Source organism: Sceloporus occidentalis, unplaced genomic scaffold, assembly GCF_023333645.1.
Source record: "Sceloporus occidentalis isolate IW3139 unplaced genomic scaffold, rSceOcc1.0.p SCAF_10, whole genome shotgun sequence".
Taxonomy (NCBI): domain Eukaryota; kingdom Metazoa; phylum Chordata; class Lepidosauria; order Squamata; family Phrynosomatidae; genus Sceloporus; species Sceloporus occidentalis.
This window is the reverse complement of record NW_028316990.1, coordinates 20,196,306-20,223,914: the sequence shown is the minus strand read 5'-3', so window position 1 is coordinate 20,223,914 and position 27,609 is coordinate 20,196,306. Positions and strand designations below refer to the sequence as shown.

The 27,609-nt window shown below is 42.6% G+C and overlaps 1 protein-coding gene across 1 annotated transcript; it reads right to left on the bottom strand.

Moving 5' to 3' along the window:
- Positions 1-266: 266 nt before the first annotated feature.
- Positions 267-27,538, bottom strand: LOC149306062 (RING finger and SPRY domain-containing protein 1). Its single transcript, XM_089476940.1, has 15 exons — positions 27,136-27,538; positions 18,704-19,198; positions 14,097-14,149; positions 12,115-12,227; positions 11,524-11,650; positions 10,234-10,292; positions 8,902-8,968; positions 8,415-8,546; positions 7,506-7,621; positions 6,729-6,872; positions 5,246-5,357; positions 4,853-4,955; positions 4,047-4,199; positions 3,397-3,501; positions 267-1,938 (listed from the first exon to the last, which is right to left on the bottom strand). Exons 2-15 carry the CDS (start codon positions 19,048-19,050, stop codon positions 1,842-1,844), a joined length of 1,728 nt encoding a protein of 575 aa, XP_089333066.1. The 5' UTR covers positions 19,051-19,198; positions 27,136-27,538; the 3' UTR covers positions 267-1,841.
- Positions 27,539-27,609: the final 71 nt, after the last annotated feature.

Genomic DNA, 27,609 nt, shown 5'->3' with positions numbered 1-27,609 from the left:
GCCCGCCCCCTGTTCTCCCCTGGCTTTGTTAGCAGACTCCGGTCACTCAGAAGCAGGAGCCCATTGGTCACTGCTGACGCTTGTTAGCGGCCTTCCACCAATAAAAAACAAGAGCCCGCCCCCTTCCCTCCCTGGCTTTGTTAGCCAACTCAGCAGCCCACCCCATTCTCTGCCTCTCTCCCCATTGGCTTCTCTTCACGCTCGTTAGTGACTTCCGGCCAATCAGAAACAAGAGCCCGCCCCGTTGCCCCCTTCCCTCCCTGGCTTTGTTAGCGGACTCATGTCACTCAAAAACAAGAAACCCACCCTTTTCCCGGCCTCTCTCTTTTGATTGGTCGCTGCTCACGCTTGTTAGCGGACTCTGACCACTCAGAAACAAGATCCTTCCCCTTTCCCTCCCAGGCTTTATCAAACTATGCTCTTTAAAGGATTTTGGACTTCAGCTCCCAGAATCCCTGGCTACTGGCCAACATGGCCGAGGCTTCTGGGAGCTGAAGTCCAAAATCTTTTAAAGGGCACAGTTTGGGGACCACTATATCAATTATGTTATGTTATATTATATATTGTATTATTTCAGTGGTTTCCAAACTGTGCTCTTTAAGGGATTTTGGACTACAGTTCCCAGAATCCCAGACTATTGACCAACATGGCTGAGGCTTCTGGGAGCTGAAGTCCAAAATCTCTTAAAGGGCACAGTTTGGGGAGTGCGACTGGAAGCCAAAAACCTAATTTTAAATGCATTAGGATTCAGATGGAACAAAACAGTAACATAACCCACCTAAGGCTGACTTGCTATTCAAACATGTATTTTTTTTTCTTCCAAAACAACAGTTTAACACATTTGCTCCGCACTTTCTTTCCAGATCTTGAGATCTATATAGTTCCAACATTTCCAAAAACGTACAGGATTTGCAAGAACAGATATCGAAATTTAAAAAAAACAACAAAATTAAGCACAATGATCAATGGTACCATAAAAAATACTGAGGATATCAAACTCACTCTCCAGTCTGGCACTGCAAGTTATATACGGATTCCTCCTCCTGGAAATTAGTTACAACCAAAAACGCAGGGACTGAAATCGAAGGAATCAAAGAACACGCCGTTTGGAAAGAAAAAGAACGAAAAACGACAATCCATGTTCTTTGGAATCACAGAGTTACCGAAAAAACCAAGCTTGGGTTCTTCTATAGTCTTCATACCGTCTTTACAAATCAGTTTCTTCATGTAAGATTTTTCAAGCCTTGGAACATATTCATGTCGACTGTGTCCCCCCCAAACAAAACAATAATAATAATTAATAATAATAACAATAACAATACAGAAGGGTCTCTGACCAGCAGGAAGCTACATCGACCAAGAAATATTGGTACTTTGCTTTGAAGATGCGTGACGACCGCTAGAAAATAAAACAATGTCCTCGAGAGTCAGATATGCCCCTGGTATACACATTATTGTGAGTTGTACGTTTCCAGTGCAAAACCTTCGGTACATGATAGGCAAAAGTAGGAGGAACAGGAGGAAAAATAAAGAGAGAGGGGGAATTAAAGAGATGGGGAGGAAATTTAAGGGTTTTTATAGCAATCTTGGCTGGAGAGAAACCGACAGGGAACTCAAGTTTCGCCACCGACTTTCATTACTGCTAAAAGAAACATTCCACGGCTCTGAGGCAGCAGCGTGATTTGACATGTTCCCATGTGCCGTCCGTTGCGGAAACGGCCCGCGGCTGGGGCTCCCGGCGAACATGGGGCTCGGCTTGAGTTGCCTTCATTTCCTTCCTTCGGGCGCCGAACGGAACGGAAGAGCAGCGAGTCCGCGAGATCAAAAGGGTTCTCTGCGTGTCATGAAATGTGAGCGATCTGTCTGACCCGGGTCTGTATTTCTTGCCGACACAGAGGGCAGGTCTCTAGCTGCAAGGCACATTCCATGCACAGGTCGCTGGAAGGACGACACGAAACAAGACAATAAGGCAATAGCAATAGCAAGTACAGTCTGCCCTTCCATTATGTGGGGGATCCATTCTGCTTATGCTCGAGGCCCATTTAAACAAATGAGGCTTGTGTACGCAGCAACACGCATGCACCACAGGCATATGCCCCCTTATGGGACGTGCCGCCCCTTCTCCCAGCGCAGCTTTCAACATATGCTGAAAGCCTCGTATGACGCGGGCGCACTGTACATGTTTCTATACCACTTATCAGTACACTTAAACACGCCCTAAGCCAGTGATGTCCAAACTCTGGCCCTCCAGGTGTTTTGGACTTCAGCTCCCAGAAGCCTCAGCCACCTTGGACAATGATCTGGGATGCTGGGAGCTGTGGTCCAAAACACCTGGATGGCCACAGTTTGGACATCACAGCCCTAAGCGGTTCACAATGTGTAAGCCTGCTGGACCTGATCCTCTTCCCCACCACCATTCCCATCTCCTTTTGCATCGTGTCTTTTTAGATTGTAAGCCCGAGGGCAGGGGACTGTGTAATTAATAATAATAATAATAATAATAATAATAATAATAATAATAATAATAATTGTAAGCTGCTCAGAGCCTTTAGAGATGAAGGGTGGGGTATTAATAAAATAAAAATAAATAAGCCAGTTGTCCCCAACAAGCTGGGTATTCATTTTAGTGACCTGAGGGAGGACGCCAGGCCGAGTCAACCCTGACCCCTGGCTGGTATTGAACTCACAACCTTGTACAATGGGTCCTTGTTATCTGCTGGGGTTTGATCATAAGCAGATGTATATGATCTAGGATCCCCCGTGGATAACGATATCCGTGGATGCTCAAGTCCCATTAAATATAACAGCATAGCAAAATAGTGTCCCTTACATACCTGTATATACTCATGTATAAGTCTAGAAATTTAGGTCAAAAAAAATGGACCCCAAAAAACCTGAGTCGACTTATCCGTGGGTCAATGTAAGTATTGTATCTTAACTCTTATTTTTAAAAGAAGGAACCCTCTCCTGGTGAAAAGAAAGTGTATAATATGTGAAGCACTGACCCTTTCTAGTCTTTCATCCATCCAGTCTTAAGAGTAAGTGCAAAGAGTTACGTCTGCAGGACTTTTGTAAGTTCTTTGACATTGTTTTGCTTTGCTTCATCTTTTAGATCCTTTGCTATATGCCCCTCAATTTTATCCTCAACTGATCCATAGGTCATAGCAAAGTCCATAATTTTGGCCCAAAAACTTGCCCTCGACTTAGATACATGAGGTCAACTTATAGTTGAGTATATACGGTAATTAATATCCCTGTGAGCTGCCTTTATTTCTATGTTTGTGAGAAAAGTAAGATATAAACCCAATAAAAAGAGACATACCTATGCCAGACCAAGGCAATCAACATAGGGCAAGCCTCAAAAACCATAATACAGGCAAATGGTATTAATAGTACCTGTGTCCACATGGTCTGAGTTCTGTGTCAGCTATTTCATCACAGCAAAGGGTGCAGCAGTTTTCTCGGATGCTCACTTGCTTCAACAAGGCCAGGCGTCTGTGTCTGGAGAGGAAAAATGAAGACACGGGCCTCATGAAAAGATTTAGTATTGACGCAAATAAGGTCAGGATAACAACAAATGCTTAAAATAAAGGTACATGATTATATATGCCATCACTGTGCACAGCAGTTCTTTTGGCAATATTTGTTCAGAAGGGGTTTGCTTTTGTCTTCTTCTGGGGCTGGGCAAGTATGACTTACTCAAGGGCATAAAAATGCCACCTCTGAAACACAAAATACTTTTCTAGTCCTTGTGGTTAGAGAGAAAGACTTCTAATTCTGTTCAGGATTTTGTGTATGTGAATACAGAGGGAACCAAGGAGGTGTGTTTCATCCCCATCCCCTCCCCATTCATTTTCTGAGCTTTAAGCAGCTTTAAAGTGAACTCATTTGTCCTCCAATACAAGCTGCAGGCATCTGAGACTTCAGGCTCAGAAAATCTTACAGCTAGTCATCTGTTTATCATATCCAGATGGGTGAAATTCTAACAAAGTTCAGAACTGATCCCAGCGCTTCAGTTTCATGTACCGACAAGCAGAAAACATTACCTTGGTAAAATGATTTTCTCTTCTGCTGTCAGGAAGGCATAGTTGTTAAAGGTGCTAAATTTAGCTGATGGGGGGTATTTGAAAGGTTTTGCTCCAAAGTTGAACTCGCACTGTTGATACGACATGAAACTAGCTGCAGCGAAGAAGCCAGACCTACAGGGGAAAGGAGTGAAATATCAGTGTGCAATTAGGTATGTTGTCTGACCCTATGCTCTTCCCACTAATAGACTGTGAAGAAACTATAACGTACAGAATCATCTCTGTAACAAACACTCCTCGAGACTGGCTGAGATCCCAATGTGTTTCTGCTCCTAGTCAGCATCTGCAATTCTTTCCTTTCCCTCCTTCATGACACCAACACAAACCCTCCCTGCTTCCAGGCTTTTCAGTGCTTCTCTTCCACCTTCTCTTCCCCTTAGCTCCATCTTCTCCTCAACCTGGTGCCCATCCATCCCATTTACACTTTTGGCAAGTCTTCCTCTTTCAAAACAGTGCGCTTTCAAATCCTCATCCTAGCCTCCTCACGCCACCTGGGTTTCCAGGAAGGAGAACTTGTAGGAGCTGGCCAGTTCAACAAAGGAGAGGAGTCCTTTGACTGCACCAGCAGTCAAAGAAGCAATATGGCAAGCCTAGGTCTGAGTCAAGTAACATCTTCACTGGCAACTACACAAGTTCCTTACTGCTTCCATATCAAAATGGTGAATGCTTCTATGCAACCAAAGAGGTAAATGTTTGATGGCTTTTTGCAAATAACATGTATGGGTTTGTTGTTTTTTTTATTACCATCAAGAGGACTATGTACTTACACAGCAGAAGAAAAGACTTGCTTCTCAGCTGGAAGCTGGTTCCCGTTTAAATAAAAAATCATTTTCTTGTCCTGCAGGTCTAGTAAAAATCCTATTGTGTCACCTTCAGTCAACCATAAAGGAAAGGAACACAAAGGTTGTTAGAGATTTGGATAAAAACACTATTATGGATGCACACACACTTTGCCATCCCACTCTTCACCCTCCCATAGGCCTACTGCCAGAAGAAAACAGATGCCTCAAAACCCAAGCATGAATTCTTCTGAATGCAGGGACTGGGTCTTTAAGAGCAGATGTCCAAATTGCTAAATTTATGCTCTCTTGAGGGAGATCTAAAGCAATTATTCAGAAAAGGCAAGAGTAAGTGTGACAAGGTGGGAGCGGAGGAGTTACCTTCCTTCCAGCACGGATGGGAATGCGGTTTACTTCTGGCATTATACCAGATCAGCTGCCGGCAGCCGTCGTATGCACAGGAGTACTCATCGTCCCCAATACCATAACCTTCCTTCAGGGAGAAACATAATGTAGCGTTTAATTTTCTTGCGGCATGAAAGAACTAGCAGCCATCGCAAATATACAGGCTTTTCATTTTTATGTTTTAAAAGAAGCAAATAAACTCTTTTGAATAAGCGTAGATGCATAAGGTTATCAACCTGTTTTGTTTTAGCAGATGGAGAGCCTGGTAAGAGAACTATTTGTTCCAAAGATGAGATCTGAATACAGATCCAAACACTTGATCCATTGTCTGACTCCACTCTTCCAACTGCCAACTGTGCTTAGCCCTGTGGGTTAGCTCTTCCATTCATTCAAGAATCATTTCCCTGTAGTGTGATCTCATGCAGCTGACATACGTGGGATGAATCCCAGAACTGGAAAGGCCCACTGGCCAGGGCTCCCACAGTTTGGCTAGCTCCTTGAACCTCTCCAGGATGCCCATTCTTGTTCCAGGTCTTCATCCTTTCAAGGGTTTGATGCAAAGATTAGATTCTATCTGGCACCTTCAATATGGACTCAGATTTCAAGGCAAGTTAATGGGAAGCTTGATAGCATACCCATCTCTAAATATCTGAAGGGATATGATACAGAAGATGGAGCAAGCTTGTTCTCTGTTTCTCCAGTGACTAAGACAAAAACCAATGGATGCAAATGACAAGAAGAGAGATTTCACTTAAAACAATTTCTGGATGTGACAAGTGTTTGGCAGTGGAACAGACTGCCTTGGAAGCAGGAACTTCTTGATTCATATCTTTCTTCTGTTTGCCTACCTTGCTATCTAAACCCTATATCTTGTGCACCTGACACATATGCTATTACTTTTGCCATCACTCTGAATTTCTCATAGGCAAGCTAAAGATTCAGAGGGGGAAAGCGCCAGTTCTAGAAGAAAGTTTACAACAAAAGATCAAAATTTACTACACAAAGGAAGTATGTCACATCTCACCAGTTCTATCATCAGACAAAAAGGGCACATCAGGCGCTGTCTTTTCTGTTCCCAGTTGTGCCTCACACATGATTTATGCAAACAGTCAGGAGAATTTGAGACACAGTGGAGACAAGAATTTTCTAATCTCTTAATCACGCTTAAGGCTTTCATGGTCTGTCTATATGGTTAAGGGATTAGGAACATATGCCGTCTCCCTAACAAAAATTCTATCCTTTTCCCACTTTTTAGCATTAACTTTGAGGTTACTTCAACTGCACAGAGATATCAACGCTAACTATGGTTTGCTTTAACCAGGGGCAGCAATATCATGTTCAAACTCACACTGTACTTTTGGTGGACCTGATCTAACACAGTCAATGCTGGAGGGAAAGATGTTCATGTGGGCATCAGTGCAGTAATGGGCAATTTCCAATGGGAGAAAGCAGGACTTACATGGTTAAGAAATTTGCTGTCTTTGGTAGCCCATCCTATTTGCATGACTCCAGACGTAATGACTGTGACTTCGTAATACCAAACTCCAGAATCCACGCAGAATGTACACCGGACACTTTCAAAAGACGAGGCGTCGCATCGGGCCTAGAAAACAAAATGGAACCTGCAAGTGTAACTGCTGCTGCACTTACAGTTGTGCATTCTTGGATGGTGCGTAACTACTGATCAGTACCTTCAATCCACTGGGATTGTGGAAACAGGAAGGGCACTTGCAGGTACACAATCTGATGCACAATGTCGGCATTCAGTGGAAGGATTGTGCAGCACAGCCACCACAACCAATCTACGAAAACTCATGCTACAACTTCTTTCGTCTCAAAGGTCTTGCATGATCCCTTTGCATACCCCTTAATGACATGAGTGTAGATTTACACTACACCAGCATGACACAGATTTTGGTTATAATCTATCATGGAAATGGCATCTAGGCCAGTGCTGTTCAGTGGTGCTGACTCTCTTTTGTACCATAGATATGATTTAAGTTTCAAGACCTAAGTCACCTATTCTGAACACCTGATTGAAGCAAAAGACTCATCCTAAAGAAGGGAGGGTTCTTAAAAAATCATTTGATTTTGATTAAGAGCATTCAAACTGCCTAGTCACCAAAGTATCTAGAGTCCTTTCATCCAAATGAAACCAAACCTATTACTACTCCTGCAGTTCAGGGAGGTGACGAATGTGTAACATCTAAGTAGTAAAAGGCACACAAAAACCTACCTCCAAACCATGTGGTGAGATCTTAAGGTATTCACTGACATCATTACTATTCAGCATGGCATTAACGTGAGTCAAGTCAACTTTCTCATACGTAAACTGTCTTCCTTCTTTCAAAACTGCAAGAGGGAAAAAGGAGTAAATTTGGAAGTCAGACCATCTACTGTGGCAGTTATCAGTCATGCAGAACACAGCCCACATCTCCCACTGGCCAAGACGATGCATTTATAACCAGAGCAACACAGTTGCCACTGCATATGGATGCTCCTTTTGCATTCTTGGGAACATCTGCTGCTTTAGCCTTCATGGTTACAGTGGTTTGCTTAACTACACATTCAGAGTACCTTGCAAAGTGGGCCAGAGTCCCAAGCTGTGTATAAGTTGTCTAAAGCAAGTTGATTAAAAGATGTTGAACAACAAGCAAAATGCACTCATCTGTTGCCTTTCTTCTGGCTGAAAGCAAAAATACGCTTTCAACAATGCAAGGCAGACATCTGCTTGGGGCTATAGGCTTTCCACAGCAAGTTGTAGCAAGTTGTGCCTCTGAAGGTTGTATATTTCACTTACCTCCCACTGTGAAAATTGCCTCTGGCAGATTCAACAACAAACACAGGGACAAAAGAAATATTCAGAAGTGATGCTAGATGAATTTTATTAGGGGGACTTTTCCCAACAAAGGGTTTTGGAAGCTCCCTCAAGGCAAACCTTCTTACCATCCCCTCCCTTTGAGCTGTACTGTTTCTAGGCTAAGTTGCCCCAATTCAGCAGCAGCTACAGGCCCATAAACCTTCTGGTTTTATCCAGGCAGCTTATTATACATGTCTCATTGTTTGCTTAAATGTCCAAATAAAACATTGAATTTTGAAGCTAGATTCCTTTATTGCAAGTGGAAAACAATACAGTCTTACTTACACAGATTATCTAAACTCCACTGAGCACAGAAACCGACTTGGCGTTTTAAGTAGTCTGGATTATCCATCCATTTCTCTAACAAGACAAGTTGGTCGCTGATGCACGTCTCAGAAATGGTCATTTTATTTTCACCTAGAGTTGAAAGAGAGAGCAATAAATGTGGGGAGAAAAGGGTCAACAGAAGTATAACAAAAAGGTGGTGAAAGAAGGTGCAGTTTAAATACATAAACAGATAGCCTTCAAGAATCTGGGATCAGAAAGCTGAAGGAGTTTTATTAGGCTGTACATACATGCTATATTATTATTATTATTATTATTAAGCTTTATTTATAATATGATGTAGAAGGAAGAAATGGAACAGAGCAAAGCTCTCTGGTCAGAACCAGGAGTGAGCTTCAGAAAGGAAAAAAATCCCACCGCAATTCCTAGGAGACATCTTTGCTCTCCCTTCCACGCCCAGTAAAGTATATTTTAAGCAAACACTTACTTGTTTGTGCAAACTTTTCCAGGGCTATTAGTGCAAAAAGCATTACTGTTGGGTGGGACTGGAACTCCTAAGACAAAGAAGAAAATCAATGAACACAGTGCTCACCTAAGCTGCCCCTGAAAACAATACACTTCTTACTGCCTTTTCCCATGTAGGAAAACATGTACCCAACTAGTTTGTTTTGCCAAGACAAAAGGTTTGATATTTAACATAATAGGAATGATCTAAGGATGAGGTTTATTTCAGAGATCCAGGAAATGAAGGCAGGAAGGAGCTAGTACTGGGTCACACTTCACATTGCTTTGTGTGGAGGAATCAACTGTGACGTCTGAGCCAAGCCATGGATAGAATGAAATGTTCAGGATATCCTGCAGGGATATCCAGCCATCAAGATTGTCAGCAAAGGACCTCCTATGCATCCTTGCAGGAATGAGAACTAGAGGAGCAAAGGCTCTTTCTGCCTTAATAGTCTTTTGGTGGAACTCACTATTCAGGGAAATTTGTATATAAAGTTTCTATCAGTATGCTTCTTCACATAACTGGGGCCTCACAAATTCTGACTGCCCTTTCTGCTCTTGCTTTTGACTTCCACAAATTATATTAAAGAAGGAGTGGGAAGAAGATAATCTGAGATGTAGTGGGAGATTTTGCCATAGATTACAGACAATAACAGAAAAACAATGCACCCCTCTACTACCCTAAATCAGGGTATTAAAATGAACAAGAACAGGAGTGGGTTTTTCTGTGAAAAAACTGAATTCTAGAACTGAAAAGAAAAAGGCACTTTTGGTCCTTGAACCTCCCCTTACTCTCCTCCTTTCCCTACCTCTCATTTTGCACCTGCTCTGGTTAATGGACTTGGGGGTTAAAGTAAAAAACACAGCAGATTCTACAAGCTTGAAACCTGCCCAGCCCAATCCTAAAGAACATAATAATTTAACAATGCATCAAACATGCATTGGTGATGTGACTCCTTTATCGCTTGTCAGCTGTTTTATACATTCAGATCACTGCTCCATCTAGCTACCCCAGTATCACCTATTCTGGTGCTACATTGCAAGGTACCACCCATTACATCTTCAACTACTAGTGTCAGCATCTGATTCTGAGGGCTTTGGGATCCAAGTTATGGGCTCTGCCTTGAAGCTATGGACTCTTCCCAGTCTCACGCCACATCTTCCCAGTGATAAAACAATGATGGTGACTTGGCCAAACACTGTGGTATCTTTCCCACCAAAACACAACAGGAAACAAAAGCCAAAATCCTTCTGAGTTTAAACAAAAGAGTTCAAGGAGGAGCTTGCTACACTTATTTAATAGCTGGATACTCACCAAGCTCTGCAGTAAGTATTCCAAGATTCCTTGACTGAGTAAGCCTACACTTGCAGGGCCTGCAAAAACATTAAAAATGAAACGCTTGCATCAAAGTAAAAGGCATTACTTTTTTTTCAAGTGCTCCCAAAGACCTAAATGTGCTGCTCTGCCCTCCATGTTATCTTCCTTTGTAGGAGAAAGGTGTAAGGCAAGAAAGAACTGAGGGAATGAGTAGGTTTATTTGAGGTGAGGGTATGCTCTGGAGCCCAAAGAACTGTACCAGCTTTCTAACTGTTCCTCCAGATTCCTGTGGGCTGCTAGCACTATCATGGCTGCCAATTTAGCAATGAAAAGTGATTTAGTGTCACTCTCGATTACCTTTTCAGCTATTCAAGGGCTGTTTCCTTGCTATTTCAGAGTGGGAAACCCTCCCATCCAAAAATGGCATGCCATGCTTTTGATTGAGCTTTGAAATGAGGGTTTGCTTGTCTGTTTGTTTTCCTTTTTGGTTAAAACATTTTTGGGGAAAGATGTTGGGGGCTTCAGGCAGAGGGTCTCAAGGGCTTTTGCTGGGCCTCCCAAGGATCGTATCTGTCATGTTTCCAGCCTTACTATTAACTATTGCATGCTGTTAGTCTAAATCTACCTAATCAGTCAGAGATATATTATGTCCAAAATGCGAATCCAAAAATTCTGGGTGAGGTTTGGAAGCCAACTACTGCTTCAAGAGGATTCCAACTGCAAGGCTGTACCTCCCTCCTCCAGCTCCACATCCCCTTGATACATGCTGCCCAGTAAGAGCCACTTCAGGAGAACAACAACAGGGAGGTAATGTGTGTTTAGCTTGGGGTAATGTATGTTTAGCTTTACTTTCCTCCACAACAACCACTCTGTATTCTAGCATACGACACAGCCAGGCACAACTTTATAAAGAAGCACCTTCTGCTTTCTGGTGGCACCAGCAGATATTACTCCTGTGGCGGAAACGCAGACATAATGCTTGCAGAAAACTCTAGTAGCACACCAGAGCTTTTTTGGCTATTTGCCCATTTTAAATTCCTGCTCACCACCAACCATTTCAAGATTGTATTTGTAGATATTGGGATGTGGAGAAACAGAGTTAAGCGCTTTCAAGCTCACCGAGTGCAATGCATTAAAGCTCTCAAGCTTTGATTCAGGACTTGGTGGATGTACTATGAGTATATATGTACAGTGAGCTGAGGACAGGCTGGAGGGGAAAGCTAGAGACAAGCCCTCACCTCGCTAACCACTCTCACCATGACCTGGAAATGCTACTATTTCTCTTACCTGCCAGCTTCTCTGCCAAACATCCCAGGACTGCGGTGGTGTTCCGATGTTTGGCAGGATGACAGGCGTCTTGGCGAGCAACAGCTCCACTTAAATTTAATATTTCCGTCAGTTTCTGCAACGCATCCTAAACAGGGAAATTAGCATGCTGCCGAATGACAGAACCTGGACACATCCTCTCCTGCTCATTTCTGTATGAAAGATCAAGAACTCTAATACATTCTATTTAAAACTGTAAACAATGGCGGGAAGAGAGCAGGCTTCCCTATTTTGTGCACCTTTGTTCAATATCTACCACTTGAAGGCTGGAACCGATGTGAAGGCTGGAAGCCACAGCCTAAAGCTAGTTGTCAGTCCCAACTGAGAGGGGCCATAGACTCAATGGAAGTTACAAAAGTATTGACTTACCAGGTTCCCATTGGCTCAGTGGGACTATTCTAGTTCAATCTAACAAATGGTTTTAAGGCCAAGTTTTTGGGTGCATATCCACATATATAGGGCAACGTTGGAATCAGTATGTTTAAATGTAGAGTAAGAAGCATCCCTAATGCTGTGCCCCCGCCCCCAATTGCATGCATTTACTCAACTTACTTTTGTTGGCAAAGGACACTCATCCAAAAGTAACGTTATAACAGCTGGTCCCAGGGGATCTTCTAATGGAATAACTCTAATTAACGATTGGACAACTTCCAGCCAGCCTTCATCTGTCAACCACAAAACAGAGGCAACTATCTCAGACTGACAAGGATAGATGAAGCGTAATCATATACGGAATCACAGTTATCATTTCAGTAACCCTTCAACAATTCATCGGTACAAGTCATCTCAGCCATAACTTAAAACAGTTAATGATCAGGTACCGGATCCGACTGCAACTGCAGAAAAAAATAGCTCCTGGAGAGGAGGCAAGTATTCATAGCTCCAGGGACTCAGGTGAGCACAGGTATGTTTAGTTCTCCATGATTACAACATTAAGGAATGACTTAAGAGTCTGCCATGCAAGTTATTTTTAATGATTGATGCTGGGGACTGAATCTGTAGTAGTTGGCTTGCAAAGCATGTGCTCTACCACTGAGCATAATATTTTTCGGGGAAGGCTATTCACAAATTCAGCTGCAATTGATTACGTGTTGCACATAGAAAATGAGCTTTCTATATTACTATACAGCATACACAGGCTGAGTCTCCCTTATCTGGTATTCTGAAATCCAAAATATTCCAAAAGTCAATTTTTGTTTCATAAGTGGCTGAGATAGTGTTCTTTCTGATGGTTCAATGTACACCTTTTGTTTCACACACAAAATTATTAAAAACATTATACAAAATTACCATCCAGCTATGTGTGGTGCATATGAAACAAAAAGGAATTCTGTGTTCAGACTTGGGTCCCATCTCCAAGACATCTCGCTATGTACATATATGCAAATAGTTATTCCAAATTCCAAAACACTGCTGGTCCCAAGCATTTTGGATAAGGGAGACTCATCCTGTACAAAGATTTCGCTTCCCTTTTACTTCGTCCTCACTGAAGCTCCTTTACAGTACCTGCTCCATCTCTTCATGATCCTCCACTTTTTCTAAAGAGGGGTTTTTTCTCAATTGCCATGTTATGTTTTGTCGAACCATGCTACTAGAAAGCATTAGTGCCTCTCAGGTTCACTAGTCCTAGTACCATAACCAGCCCCAGGGCAGGGTTGTTCCAAGTATTTTTGCAAAGCAGCAAACAGTCCCCATCACTCACGACAAGGTGTATAGTATACAAAAACAGCCAAATTAATTTGGCACTTGGGTAAAAATCCCACAAGCCCCTCAGCTCCCTGGCAGCAGAAATAAAACAGCCACAAACTTCATCTTAAATTCAATATGCAAGTCCCCAGCTACAGTAGATCCACTGAATCCATGGGAACAGGGTAAATCAAAAGTATATAAATTCCACTGATTCAATGACCCTTCTCTATGTCAGACTAACAATTGGATTTAGGGTTAAGCAACTAATAATTTGCTGCCCTTTTGTGAGACTCCAAACCTGCTGCCGAAGGCAGTCATCACACTATTGGTTAATGGTAGGGCCAACGCACAGCAAAAGAATTCAGATCTCTGCAATTCCACCAAACCACAGACTGTTTAAATGATACAGAAGATTTGGGATAGTCTGGTGGCGATCAACACATATTTTGGGTCACTCCTTCCTTCTCCTACTAAGCTCCACAGATTCCATTTTACTATTTCCATTCAAATGGGAAGCAAACCACATGGGTCCAAACCACACAGGCCCTATCCACTTGTTCACTGTAAAACCCAAATAAGCCAGTTAGCTCGAATCTTGTGGCAGCTGGCAGGCTGATTTTGCAAGAGCATACCTCATAAATTTAGCCAGATTAGATAGCTACACATATTAAGCTAATTACTGTTTTACTGAGCCCATTGTCAAGTAGTGGTACCACTTAGATAATTACTCTAAATTGTCTCAACCTTAGGAAATAAACATGCAGTGCAACTTCAAGCTTCTTTTCGGAGCTAAATGGTTTCTCGGCAAAGCACAACTAGAGGGCCACATAAGAACACGGAAATACCTGTTTCAGCCATTTCATGCAAAGTCATCATGGAATAAGGAGGTTCCTGATCACTGGAAGAAAGAAAGGGAAAAATGGTTACATTAATCATTATTAGAATCGGTGCATCTCTATTAACAAGCATGGAATGAAGACCTCAACTTGGTCTCTTTGCTTTTGATATGGCATAGTGGACAATGGAGGAAGAGGCTGATTCTCCTTCTTTGGAGGTCTTTAAGCAGAGCTTGGATGGCCATCTCTCAGGAGTGCTGTAATTCTGTTTTCCAACTCTAAGGCTCTGATTCTAGAAATTATTGCCATTGGATGCAATCCAATCACTGTCACAAATTCTGGATGCAACTAGCCATGGTAGCAGGGAAAGGTACATCATTCAACACATAATTCAACACTTCTAAAGGACAGCAAGTTATGGTTGGCTAAGCCAGCCGGCCAGGGCCAAGAAATGGAAACTTGGATGGAGATGCACAGAGTTTGTGACAAACCACAGAGTTTCTGCACACTGTGGAGAAAACAGCAGCTTTTAAACACAGCGGAGGGGAAAAAAGCCACCTGCAAAACTGAAAATGGAAAGGAGGCTCCCAACTTGGCAAGCAAAACCACTTATTCCACATGGCAAGGAGCCCTCAGATTATTGTCATCATCAACCCTGTGCGCCAGAGCTCAAAGACTGAACACTTTTACACGTCTCATTTACTTGAGAGAATTTTGGGCTGCCTTCCAGTCCAAGGCTTATTTATTTACTCCGGCCCAACGTTTTTATTTATTTATTCGGGAGGAAAACCCTTCCATGAAATATGGAGCTTGCAACCATTTAAAATATTTCAAATCAAACAAAAGATGAGATGCCAACCAACAATAATAAGTCACAGGCTGGTGCAACACATTAAAGCTAGCTAAAGGCAAGGAGGCTGGCCATTAAAAACCTGACAGCTGGAGGGGTGAGGGCCTTTACTAGAAGTTGAAAAGGATGTGTGTGGAGAGGATGGACCTCCAATGCTAGGGAGTTCCACAATCTAATGGTGGCCACCATGAAAGTCCTCTCCTATAATGCCAGCCAACTACATCTCTGGTTATAGTTGCAGCCTCCACAGCCGAGAGGAGAGGCTGATATGAGGAGACACAGTTCCTTTAAGTAGAATGAGCTGGACCCTACAGGGGGAACAAAATGTACCCACTGCCCCCCAAATTAGAATTCTGACCCCTCAATGAAATTTCCCTTAGTTCCCAAATTTCCACTATTGCTGAAAGCAGTTGGGCATTGAGAAATACAATCTAGGCATCCAAAGTAAAGCAAGCAAGGAAAGTGGACAAAAGAATGTGAATACAGCAAAGAGCAAAGAGTTCCAGGTGTGAATGATTTTCAGCGTCTCACTTTCTGAAATCTAGAAACTTGGGAACTGATGGGAGGGCAGGATTCTCATTCGGAGGGGCAGCGTCCTCATTTTGCAATACCTGTTATCTTGGGCCTAAGCCAATGAGAGCTTTCAGGGGCATAACTAAGACACTGAATTATGCCCAGAAAGAAAGGGGTAAAGAAAAAAGTGCGGTTGTTGTAAGATGAATTTTAATGTGTGCCTATGGATGAGCTATGCTTTATATATAGGTAACAATAAATGTTTTCAATGAACATCCTCAGTGCTGCAGAGCACACTTCAATCATCCGCCTTTTGGAAACGTGTTACCTAGTAATGCACAAAGCTTTTATTCTCCTTAAAACTATAGCAAGTGCTCTTTGGTCCAGAGCAGGACAGAGGCTGCCTTGCATTCTGGCTGAAGGCCAGCTCTTGTTCCACATCAAATGTTAATGAACATAGCATTCAGGAGTAGCTGGGTTGAAAAGGGCTGAATGACAGATGCCATGCAAAGGAGGAGGACAGGAAGGATTGATGTATTTGTTTCATTTTATATTGCACCCTGCTCCCAGGATACAAGGCCATTCAAACGTAGATGGAAGACTAACACAGCTAAAATGAATCACAACAGGAGAGCAAAGAGGGCTTCTGTGCTAACAGGGTGGCCCACAGCAACTCTCTTCCAGCAGCACTTCGACTCCTGAAAGCTGACCAACATAATACAGTCAGCCCTCCTTATCCACAGATTCAAGCATCCATGGGAATTCGGAGTAAATAAGCCTTGCAGAGAAGCCCACAGCCTCCAAAACCTTTCCCTTAGTCATAAAATTTGCTGGGTAACCTTGATTTTAAACTCTCTAGCTACCTTACCTCATAAGGCTGTTGTGGAATAAAAAGGAATAACCCTGAAGGCTACTTTGAGGAGGTGAAGAACAACAGGATTCCAAGTGGGATGACATTAGCAAGGCTAGGTTAGAAGGTGCAGATGGCACAGGGCTTTCTCTGCAGCAGCATCCTGACTGTGAAACTTTCTCCCAAGGAAAGTCAGGCTGGCTCTACCCTTTGAGCAGGCTGCCAAGATTGTGCGGTTTTGCAGGCTCTTTGGCCCTTAAAACAAAAGGGGGTTGCCTGTGGCTTCTTAAACTGCAGTGTAAGAACTATTTAGAGGCAATTATCTTGGTTGAAAACTATTTAAAAGCATTTGCCGTCTTTTGAAATATTTTTGATTATTTAATGTTAAATGTTTTCTTTGTTATACATCACCTCATTAGTCCTAATAGGGGTTGAGAGATGTTAGATAAATGACATATACAAACACACACACACACATACAATATATATAGGTGTGTGTGAGTGTTTATGGTGTATCTCTTCATTCATCAATAATCCATCCATCCATGGAGGCAGGAGGAACGTATATATTGGGTGATTCAAAAAGAAGGATGCAAAAGTAAAGCTATTTTTATTTGATTTTGTACCCTTCATATTGACTCACCCTTTATATATATCTTTCTATCCATCCCAGAGGTTCTTTGCTCTGGCAAAGCTGCAGACTCCTTTGCCTTCAGACCATGCCCTGGGACCACCAGAAGGTCTCTGCTCCTTCCCAGAAAAAAGAGAAAGAGTGCTGGCGCATAGCAAAGAATGAAGTGATTACCTAAGGAGTTATGAAAGAGTGTTTTGACAGCAGCAGAGAGCGCCTAGATAATGAAGGCAGGAAGGAAACTGTCAACACTCTTGCTGAGATCAAGATACAACAGAGATAATCAAAAGTGGCAAGGCAGAACAAGGAATTTAATCAAGAAAGGAAACCTTCAGGATTCAGAAGGACAGAACACCCATTGCTGCAAGGTGATGTAACTTTCGAGGTAGGCTTCCCAGTGCATTCACTTTAAATTCAATGGAAACACTACAATGATTTATTCAAACTTCTTCAGAAGCAGTATACTTTAAATAAGAGCACATAATCAGACACATGGGGTTATCTAAATGTGAACCAAGGACTTTCTTAAGCTATGAATTAAATCCACTCAAGCTTCTCCAACGCCAGTATTTACTTATTCATTTATTTATTCTTCTATTCTGCCTTTCTCCCATCGTAAGACTGAATGTGGCTAAACAACAAGGCTGAAACAAGATAAAGATAAAAACCCAATTGCAATTGTGGTGTGCCTTCAAGTCATTTCCAACTTAGGTCGACCCTAAGGTGAGCCTATTGTGGGTTTTTCTTGGCAAGATTTGCTCAGAGAGAGTTCAAAGGACTCAGGGCTGGGTATGGTTGGCATCCTGAATTTTGGACTTTTAAGCCCCATTCACTTCCCTAAACTTTACATGTCTTCCTCAAGATTGTTGTTGTTGTGTAACTTCAAGTTGTTCCCAACTTATAGCAATCCTAATGGGTTGTTCTTGGCAAGATTTGTTAAGAGGGTTTCCCCCCTTTGCCTTCCCCTGAGGCTGAGAGAATGTGACTTGCCTAACGTCACCCACTGGGTTCCCATGGCCAAGCGGGGATTCAAATTCTGTTCTCCAGAGTCAGTCCAATGCTCAAACCACTACACCACACTGGCTCTGGAGAAAGATCTCCAAAAGATGATATCCAGAAACTTCATGTAATTCATCTTCTTTAGAATAAAGCTTTTGTAAACTCTGTTAACTTTGGGAGTGCTTTTGGCTATTCAACACACACAGGGGAGAGAAGGGAAAAGTGGTTTACTTTGGATTACTCATATCACTACTTTCCACTTGGAAAGATGAAGAAGGTTTGGATCTTGAGGAAGGGCTTCTGGGGGACGTAAGGTGCTCCACTTAAAGATCCCAAGAGCCACATGTGGCTCATGCACTGCACTTTGCCCACCCATGCCTTAAGGGTTGTAGTGGGCTGGAAAGCGATACACAAAAGTGGAAGGAAGGAAGGAAGGACGCTGCTTTCTTTGACTAGTAGTAAGACATCACAGTTGACTGAGGCATAACATAATCAGGCTGTGTTAGATTACAGGACTGAGTTTCACTGCAAGAAAACACGCTGCTCAGGGAATATTTAAAAAATACAACCATGGCAGAAGCTCAGAAAACCAAATATACAATCACTTTCCTTATAGAATCTGCAGAGATTCTACAAAAGCTATCCATTTTTCATGCTTTGCCAGTAACTGTTGTCACAAGATGCCAAAGAAGAGGAACACAACATCAGCGCTTTCCCTAACTGCAGCCAAGAAAACACATTCTCTGAAACATTGTTTTTCAGGAAGGACTTACTTGTCCACAAGTGTCCGAATTACTGCCAGTGTGTCAAGTACTAATCCATCCACGTTATGTTTCTTCCTTCGTGGTTCGTGTGGCCCCCGTCCCCGTCGGGGTGGCCGGACTGGGTCCCTTGGATGGCTCCTTGTTTCAGGTGCAGGTACCCTGCTGTTCTCTGTCTGGCGACTCCTGGATTCCACATTGTCTTCCGCTCCACTGTCTTCTCGACAAACGCAGGAGTTCCCCATGGTGCTAGCCCCCAAGATTTGCAGCAAACAGGTAAGGTGCTGCTCAAGAGTCTGCCGTACACCTTGGAGAAGGCTTCTACTCACATAGAACACCACAAAAGCAACGACAATCATCTAGACAGTTTTAAAAGCAATTTCTTTTGGGTGCTAAATTGCAGCCTTTGCATTGTGTGAGTTTGTAATAACTGGAACCGACGGGGAATGGTTGGTTTCCTTTCTGACATCATCACTGGAGATACACATTGGTCACCCAAGAGAAGGTCTGGAGAGAAAGATAAGGGGGAAAAAACCACTATTTAGATTCAAATGGTGACAACCACAGCAAGCACACTTCTTTCAATTACCCAAATAATAGATCTAGTATTCTTTTATGCTTTAAGCCAGGGATGGGAAGAGTGAAGCCTCCCCTCCTTGCCCAATGTTGCTGAAGTTCAACTCCCATCACTCTACTGGCTATGCTGGCTAGGCAAAATGGCATGGAAAGTTTACCCCTATATGCCAGAAAACATGTTAAAACATCCCCATCCTCACAATTACACTGAACCTCTCACTACTCCCCATTACTTCCCCTTTCAATTGTAATCTCCTTCTATATGGTGGCAAGAAGTGATGCAATGTCACTTCTGGTCACTACTTTGGGAGGGACTGATGGGAATTACTGTTCAGCAACATCTGGGAGGTTGTTTGTGGCTCACTCTTGTTTTACCCCAACCAAGAGCCATTCAGTGAAAGAGGGAAAACTGAGCCAAGGAACCTATTCACTTCTCTCCAAATCTGCTATGGCCCCCTGCCATCTCACTTATTACAACTACAGTACTATCCCCAGGTTCAGATATTTTCAGTCAGTGATTCACAGGTACATAACAGCTGGGCAGCTGAAATATTTGCCAACTTACCCCCCACCCTGAATTATTCTGTCACCCTTTTTCAAAGGTCTCGGTTCTCCGAGAACACAGACAAAGCCAGTGGAAGCAAGTTTGTGCATGAACAATTGACGGCAAATCCAATGTTAGCCTCAACAAGAATGAACCACTGAAATCGATGGGACTTGTGCAAATGATGAACATTACAGTTCATTCCTTCCAGTGGTTAGGACTCACACTGGATTTAGCCTTGGGCTCCAGGGCAGGGTCCAGACTGCTTCCCGATCAACTAGATTTTGAATATGGGGTTTCTAGATAATAAAGTTTTCCCTTTGTCTGAAGAGAGCCATTAGTTCATAAAAGCAGTGAGGAATGCAGCCAGTCCAGTGCTAGCAAAATGTTTCTGTCCATTTAGGTCCCAGTCTTAAGCTTAAAATACCAAATCAAACCAAACTCAATGTACAAAGTGGTTGAAGTTTTAAAAATCCCAGGCAACCAGACAAGAATTTCCCCATAATGCTGGTAGGACTAATTTCCTCCACGTAACCTGTTTGCCTCTTTTGACACTATTTTAAAATATGTACTCCCCGCATCTCATTTATGAAAGGGACAAAGTTACCTAACAATCCAAGAATGAATGACTTTCTAACTGGGAAAAAATTCAAACTGCCCAGCCAGTTTCCATTAACATCCCATTGCTTAATGCACCTTTTCCACTGATGGGGCAATAAGCCATAAAGGTAGATTTTAGATGGAAAACAGGGCGAGACTTATATAGAAAACCATGCTTCATTTAGTCATTTATTTAAATATTCATATCCTGCCCTATAACATAAGGTCTCTGGGCAGCTGACAATCAATTTGATTTAAACCATTTAAAATTTAAAACAACCGAAATAAAAAAATTAAGCAAATAATTTTAAAAGTGATTAACTTTAAGTAGGAAAAAACAATAAAACATGTCAGTATATAGATTTAGATGAAATCATTAGGCCTGAAAGGGCAAAATCTGTCCTCTGACTAATGTGTGATGGTAACAAAAGGTGTGTGCTCTATGTTATAGTTAATCATTATCAGTGCGGTTCTGAATACCAGTGTTGTTGAGTGATTCGAGTGCGGGACTAGGAGTCTGTAGGGAAGGGGATCAGGGTTCAAATCCCTCCCCAGCAATGGAAACCCAATGGCTTAGGGAACTGACACACTTTCAGTCTAAGAGGAAGGAAGCAGCAAACCTCCTTTGAAGAAATCTTTGCCAAGAAACCCTATGAGAGGGTTGCCGTAAGTTAGCTGTTAGAGATGTAACAAGGGAGCTGTATGTTCCTGGTAGATTGCTCTGTAACTAAGGCACATTATGCACAAAGCGGCTCCCCCACATGCCCCCTGCAAGCCAAAACTGATGCACACCGCATGACAGAAGGCACCATGTGGTTTCAAGCCACACACTTCTTGGTCTTTCTTACAATCATCCAGAGCCAACTCATTGCGTTGAATAATTGGAATACCAAGAAGGAGGAAGACTCTCGGCTAAGGAGGGGAAAAGTTATCGCTTTCTTCAGCTGGCCTTCCTGCATTGGAGGAAAGCTGCACAAAGTGCAAAGACAAAGATAAGGAGCCCACATAACTTTGTAGGAGATAACAACTTTTTATTAAATAATAAAACACTTGTTTTAAAAAAAACGGAAGGTTTTTGAAGGAAGGGCTTTAAAAAAGTGCTGCCTTTGTTTTTACTGAACTGTTTTACACGGTATTTTATCCTTTTTAAGTACATGCTTTAAACTGTCCATAGCTTAAATCTATTTCAATGTTGACTTCTGTATGTCTTTCAGCGTTGACTTTTGTATGATATACTGTATTTGTTCCAAACTGTAGTTCACCTTGAGTACCAATTTTGTGGAAAAGGTAGGGCATAAATAAAGTTAATAATGGCAACAACAACAACAACAACAACAACATGTAACCCCACTGGATTCGTATTCCAAAGCAAACCATCTGTGCCTCAGTGATCTTCTGGATCACAGAGCTTCTCCTACTCACCAGTCAGCTCCCATCTTATGGAATAGCAAAGTGGAACAGAAGTGTTGGGTCTCCTAAATGAAACCCTCGGACCCTGGACCCTTTCGTACTATGTGGACGTATGCGGATTTATACGGCACAACAGATACACAGACGCTTTATCCACATGCATCTGAGGAAATAGACTTTAGTCTACGAAAGCTCATGCTGCCAACTTCTTTCTTTCAGTTACTCTCAAAGGTGCAACAGGATCTCTTCACATCATAGGCACTTTATAGTAGAGATGTATGTATAGTAGAAATCCTGCACCCACAGCTTTTCTTCTCTGACCCACTTTGCCATAGGAGTTTCAACCATCAGGTTTTGAGAATGACAGCTTGCTGTATTTACATCAAGTAGGGAAAAGCAGGAAAGACTAACATTAACCCGATAGTGAGGACTTTTTCATAGGCCAATAGAGCCTGCAAACTGATATTATGCAAAACTCTCTGATTTGCTTCAGCTGTTTCAGAAGGGAACTCCTGCAGGAGAGACTGCTGCCAGGCCTGGCCTGGTCTGCTTTGCCAAACTTTATCAAAAGTGATTTCCTCGGTCGCCACTCATTATCACAGGAATACACACATTTGGAAGTGTCCAACGGTCATAAAGCCAGCCTTGCAATAGCTAAACACCGAAATCCAAGGAATCATGAGGACTTCCAATGACAAACTGCTCTCAGCTGTTCTCCGCAGACCGCCGCATGTATTTTTAGCAACGCATTTGCCAAATGATTGCATCAGACGCAAATTCTTGGAGAAAGTGTTCTATTTTTGTGGGCTCCAGGCACAACACTCTGCATACATTTCAGGACTTTCTGACACCCAACGCTCCCCTTTTCTCAGCCTGAAAGAGAGATGCACACAGTACCTACTACAAGCCAGGTTAAATCAACTCTAAAGGCTTATGGAAACACTGACTTTTCCCCACAAAGGAGCCAACCGCTGTCCTTTGAGCTAAGTAAGGCAAGTCCCTCCACTGAGCTGCTAGACAAGAGCCTCTGAATGACTGTTTTTCCTGGGAACTTTGCTATTTCGGGAGGTACATGGGGGCTGAGCGGGGGAGAGAACTGGTAAAATACGCACAGCCACAAGTATGACTAGTGACTTTTAGCCAGACAAACCATGCCATTTGTTTCAGCCGATCTACGAAGGGATTAACAGAAGCAGCCCAAAAGGCTGTTGGAGATGCAGCCAGTAGATCCAGTTGAATCGCAGAAGTTCCAGACAAATTCAGAAGAAATCTGTTTCTAGACCTCAAGATTATAGGATAAATCCCACCGAAACTTTCCATTCGAGGCTCAAGAAGTAAATAAATTCTACTTGTATCATCCTTACTGAACTCTGCTCTCGATCAATTCCCATATTTCCCTGCTCTTTTCCCCATCTCATCACCCGCTATCAAATTCTGGTTCCCCCCCCCCCAAAGACATATGCATATAGTTTTAGGTAATAACTGCAGGTAACCATACACTATTGGAATCCTTTCTCTGAATATATAAACATGAAATAGTTTTTTCTTGTAGCCGAAAGAGCATGCAAGCTTGATTATCGAATCCGATGGATTATTCTAACTATAAAATCCACATTTCCCCTTGTGAACTGTACTGAACCCACAAGTATCTATAAAAGCCGTTTAGGCCTCTTCCAGAGGTCTATCCAAACATAGCTATCACAACCATTGTTTTAGCAAGTCATCCAATAAGGCTGGAGACCTTCTTTCCAGGGCATCACAAAGGCACACTTTTCTAATCCATACAATCCAGCAGAAGATCAATATGGAACCTGTCTGGAAACTGCTTCAGCCCAGTTGCCTCCTTAATATATAGCAAAGGAATCAATGATTCACAGCTTCAGACATTTTTGTTACATTCAACCATAGCCACTCCGTCATGGAAAAAATACTAATCTGCCTGCTCTGAATTCTTGCCAAGGAGCTGAAGATGAATGCAAGGATGATTTTAGTCACCGAGCCACTTCTCTTTTTAGTTTCCAGTTTTAGCTGAACAATGTGCCAACTTGCCAGCAGGTGAAACCTACGACTTTCAAAGAACCAACCCTTGGAAGATATTACAGAGATGTCTGCATGACAATAAACCATCCTTGATGCTGGCGGGCAATTTGAGCTCTCCAAAACCTCAAGAGGACACATACAAGTTAAGTATCACTTAAAAGAAAGGAGGTGAAATCATGGGTCACACTCCGCTAGAAACTGCCTGCCTCTTCACAAGACAAAACAGGAATTGCAGTGTGGCAAAGATGCTTGTCCTTCTGACATTCCCTGCCTTTTACCTACTTTAGATTACAAGCCCCATACAGAGTTTCTTCTACATAATCTTATCTCCAGAAAAAGGTTTCATTCACTCAGGCTCTCTCCGATCGGACGTCATTCCCAAGCTGCGTTTCAGTTTCACCTCCGTTTCTTGGAACCTCTTACTCATCGGAAATATGCCTTCCACTCCCACAGCCTCATCTGAGCACTTTCCTCTCTGGGGATGCCTCATCTTCGAGGCACGCATTCTCAAGTTTATCAACATAAGCCCTGGCCATGCCTTCGGCGGGATCATCAAAGAGGGTCATGAGGACTGTTAAAAGCCGCAGGCTCTCCCAGAAGGAAAACAATGCCCAAAGAGCACAATGCGGCCTCCGCCACAGGTCCTTGTCGCTTTGCTGTCACCAGGACAAGAGAAGAGAGAAAGCGAGTTAAGGGTCTTGTTCTACAGAGGAGCAATGAACGAGGCAGGGATGAAATTACCATATATACTCGACCATAAGTCGGCTTCATGTATAAGTCGAGGGCCAAAACTATGGATCTTGACATGACCAGTGGATAAGTCGAGGGTAAAACCTAGAGGCACGCAACAAAGGATCTAAAGGGTGAAACAAAGGAGAACGATGCCAAAAAACTTCCAGCAGGCATGTTTGTGCTTTTTCCTAAAGGCTTCACGGATGAGTAAATAGAGTGGGGTCTTCTTGCCTGTCATCAAGGGATGGTTCCTTCTTAAAATAAGAATTAGAGTACAGTACTAACATTGACTCATGGATAAGTCGACTCCGGGTTTTTTGGGGTCAATTTTCTGACTACAGTTTCTAGACTGATACATGAGTATATACAGGGCCTGAACAGACAGGCCAAAATAAAGCTGCTTGGGGTCACTTTGGAGGTATGCTATCTAAATGATGCATGCATCCTATGAGTCTGGAAGCCATGCCAAAACCACACTACAATCCTAAGGACCGGAGTGCAGCATCTGGCCTCTTAAGTTGTGTGTGTCATATGAACAGCATACCTCCAAAGTGACCCGAAGCAGCTTTATTTTGGCCTGTCTGTTTGGGCCCACAGTGACAGGAGAAAAGATGCTGCAATCATTAACAACCTAAATGTTAATACCTAATAATAACAATAATCTAATAATAACCACACAGGTATTGTAGTGCTTCTCAGGGGAGTAGTTATCACAGTTTTTCAGGGCCCAGCATTAAAGCTGTAAAAAGGGATTTACAGGTACAGTTTTCCTTCCTTCCTTCCTAGAAAGTCGCAAGGAATAGCAACCCATGGCTCCAGGACTAACAATGGCACAAGGACTTCGAATAGCTCTGAAAGCACCGATACACAGCTCCTACACAAATAGCGTTCGTTATTACTATCAACAGTATTGTTATTATCAATATGATTATATATGGACGTTCGTGCATATTATATACGCATATACCTACTTAAAACCCATATCTCACTAGTTAATACTGATATGGTTATAAGTGTACACACATACCCAGCATACACTGACCTGCCCAAACCCCGCTATAAAGTATGCCCATAATGCACAGACACGCATAGGCCACATACACACAAGCTAGACTGAAATGTATATATCAAAAGCAAAATGCACATATCATATATATATGATAGCCTTTTGGCTGAAGAGTGAGGTATAAATACTATTATAAATAAAATGCATATATAGGTTTCATATATATATATATATATATATATGAACACACATACCTCTACCCCAAAACAAACGCACACATACCCAACACCCCACTATAAAACACACCTATCATCCACATAGGTGCATACACTACAGGTATAAAAGCTTAAATACAACTTAAGTACACAACATAAACACACATATAAAGCAAAATGTACATATATGCACAAGCATAGGTATCATACACATACACACACCTCTATGCAAAACCAATACACACACATACCCAACGCTCCTCTATAAAACACACCGAGCCACAGATGTCCACACTCTACACACACACATAAAACCTGTGTGTGTGTGTGTATATCTTACAATATATATGTACACACACACACGATCCAAAAGTATATATGCATAGCCAACATACACTTAGCTATCAGCCCCTCTATAAAGTACACCCAAAATCCACAGATGGCCCCATGCTTCACACATAAGCTATAGACACCACTTACTTTTACAGCGTGTATCAAAAGAAAAATTCATATATATATATATATATATATAGAGAGAGAGAGAGAGAGAGAGAGGGATACACACCCCATCATCCACAGACTTATAATAATAATATTGGTTATTATATTATTATTATTATTATTATTATTATTATTAAAAGATGCCCATCCACAGACATGCTTCACACAGGCTATACACACCACACACACATATATATATGCAAAACACATATATAGGTTTCATATACACACCCTGCTATCCCATAACAAATATGCACCCACACATATCCACATGCTACACACACACACAAAAGATATATATATATATATATACACACACACACACACACACACACATAGAGAGAAGCAAAATAGATATATAGCTTCCATACAGATCCCACACACATTCTCTTACCCCAAAACAAATACAACCACCCCATCATCCACACCCCTCTACGAAAGACTCCCATCATCCACAGACATCCATAGCTACACACCATATACATATATATATATATACATATTATAAGCTAAATAGATATATAGCTTCCATATAAACCCCTCCAGACCTTCCTACCCCAAGACAAATACAGACACACCCATCATCCATACACCCCACTATAAGAGTCCCATCATCCACAGCCACACACAGCCCATATATATATATATATATATATATACACACACACATATATACATATATAGCTTTCATATTCAGCCCTCCCACGCCCTCCTTCCCCAACACAACCACACCCATCATCCACAGACCCCTCCATGAAAGAGTCCCATCATCCACACCCGAGCCTCTCTGAGGCTGCAGAGCCCCTTCCCTGAGGCTCACCGCGGGCGGCGCTTCCTCGGTTCCCCTCAGAGCCAGGGGCCTGCCTTCGCCGTGGTCCTTCGGGGTCCTTCTCCGTGGGCCGGGCTCCATTCCCTTCCCTTCAGCGGCGGAAAGGCGGGCGAGGCGGAGGCAGGGCCCCTGGCGACGCCTCCTCGCGAGAGGCGGCTCCGCCCACCTCCAGCTCCGCTATTAGGCCGCACCCGGCCACCGTCGCCACGGGCAACTAGCCACGCCCACATAATGACCCCGCCCACACCCCATTCTCAACAATAAAGGCTTTACATGCCCCTCCGGCCACGCCCATTTCCTCACATCCTTGACCAATCCCCTTCGGGATCTTTTTCAGCCAATCCCTTGGCTCCTTCTTTCTCTCTCTCTCTCTCTTTTCTGCGGTTTGGGTTCGTAAGCGAAGATTTGACTGGATTATAAAAAAGGGGGCGGGTCGGGAAAAAAAGAGAAACCGGGCTGTGATTG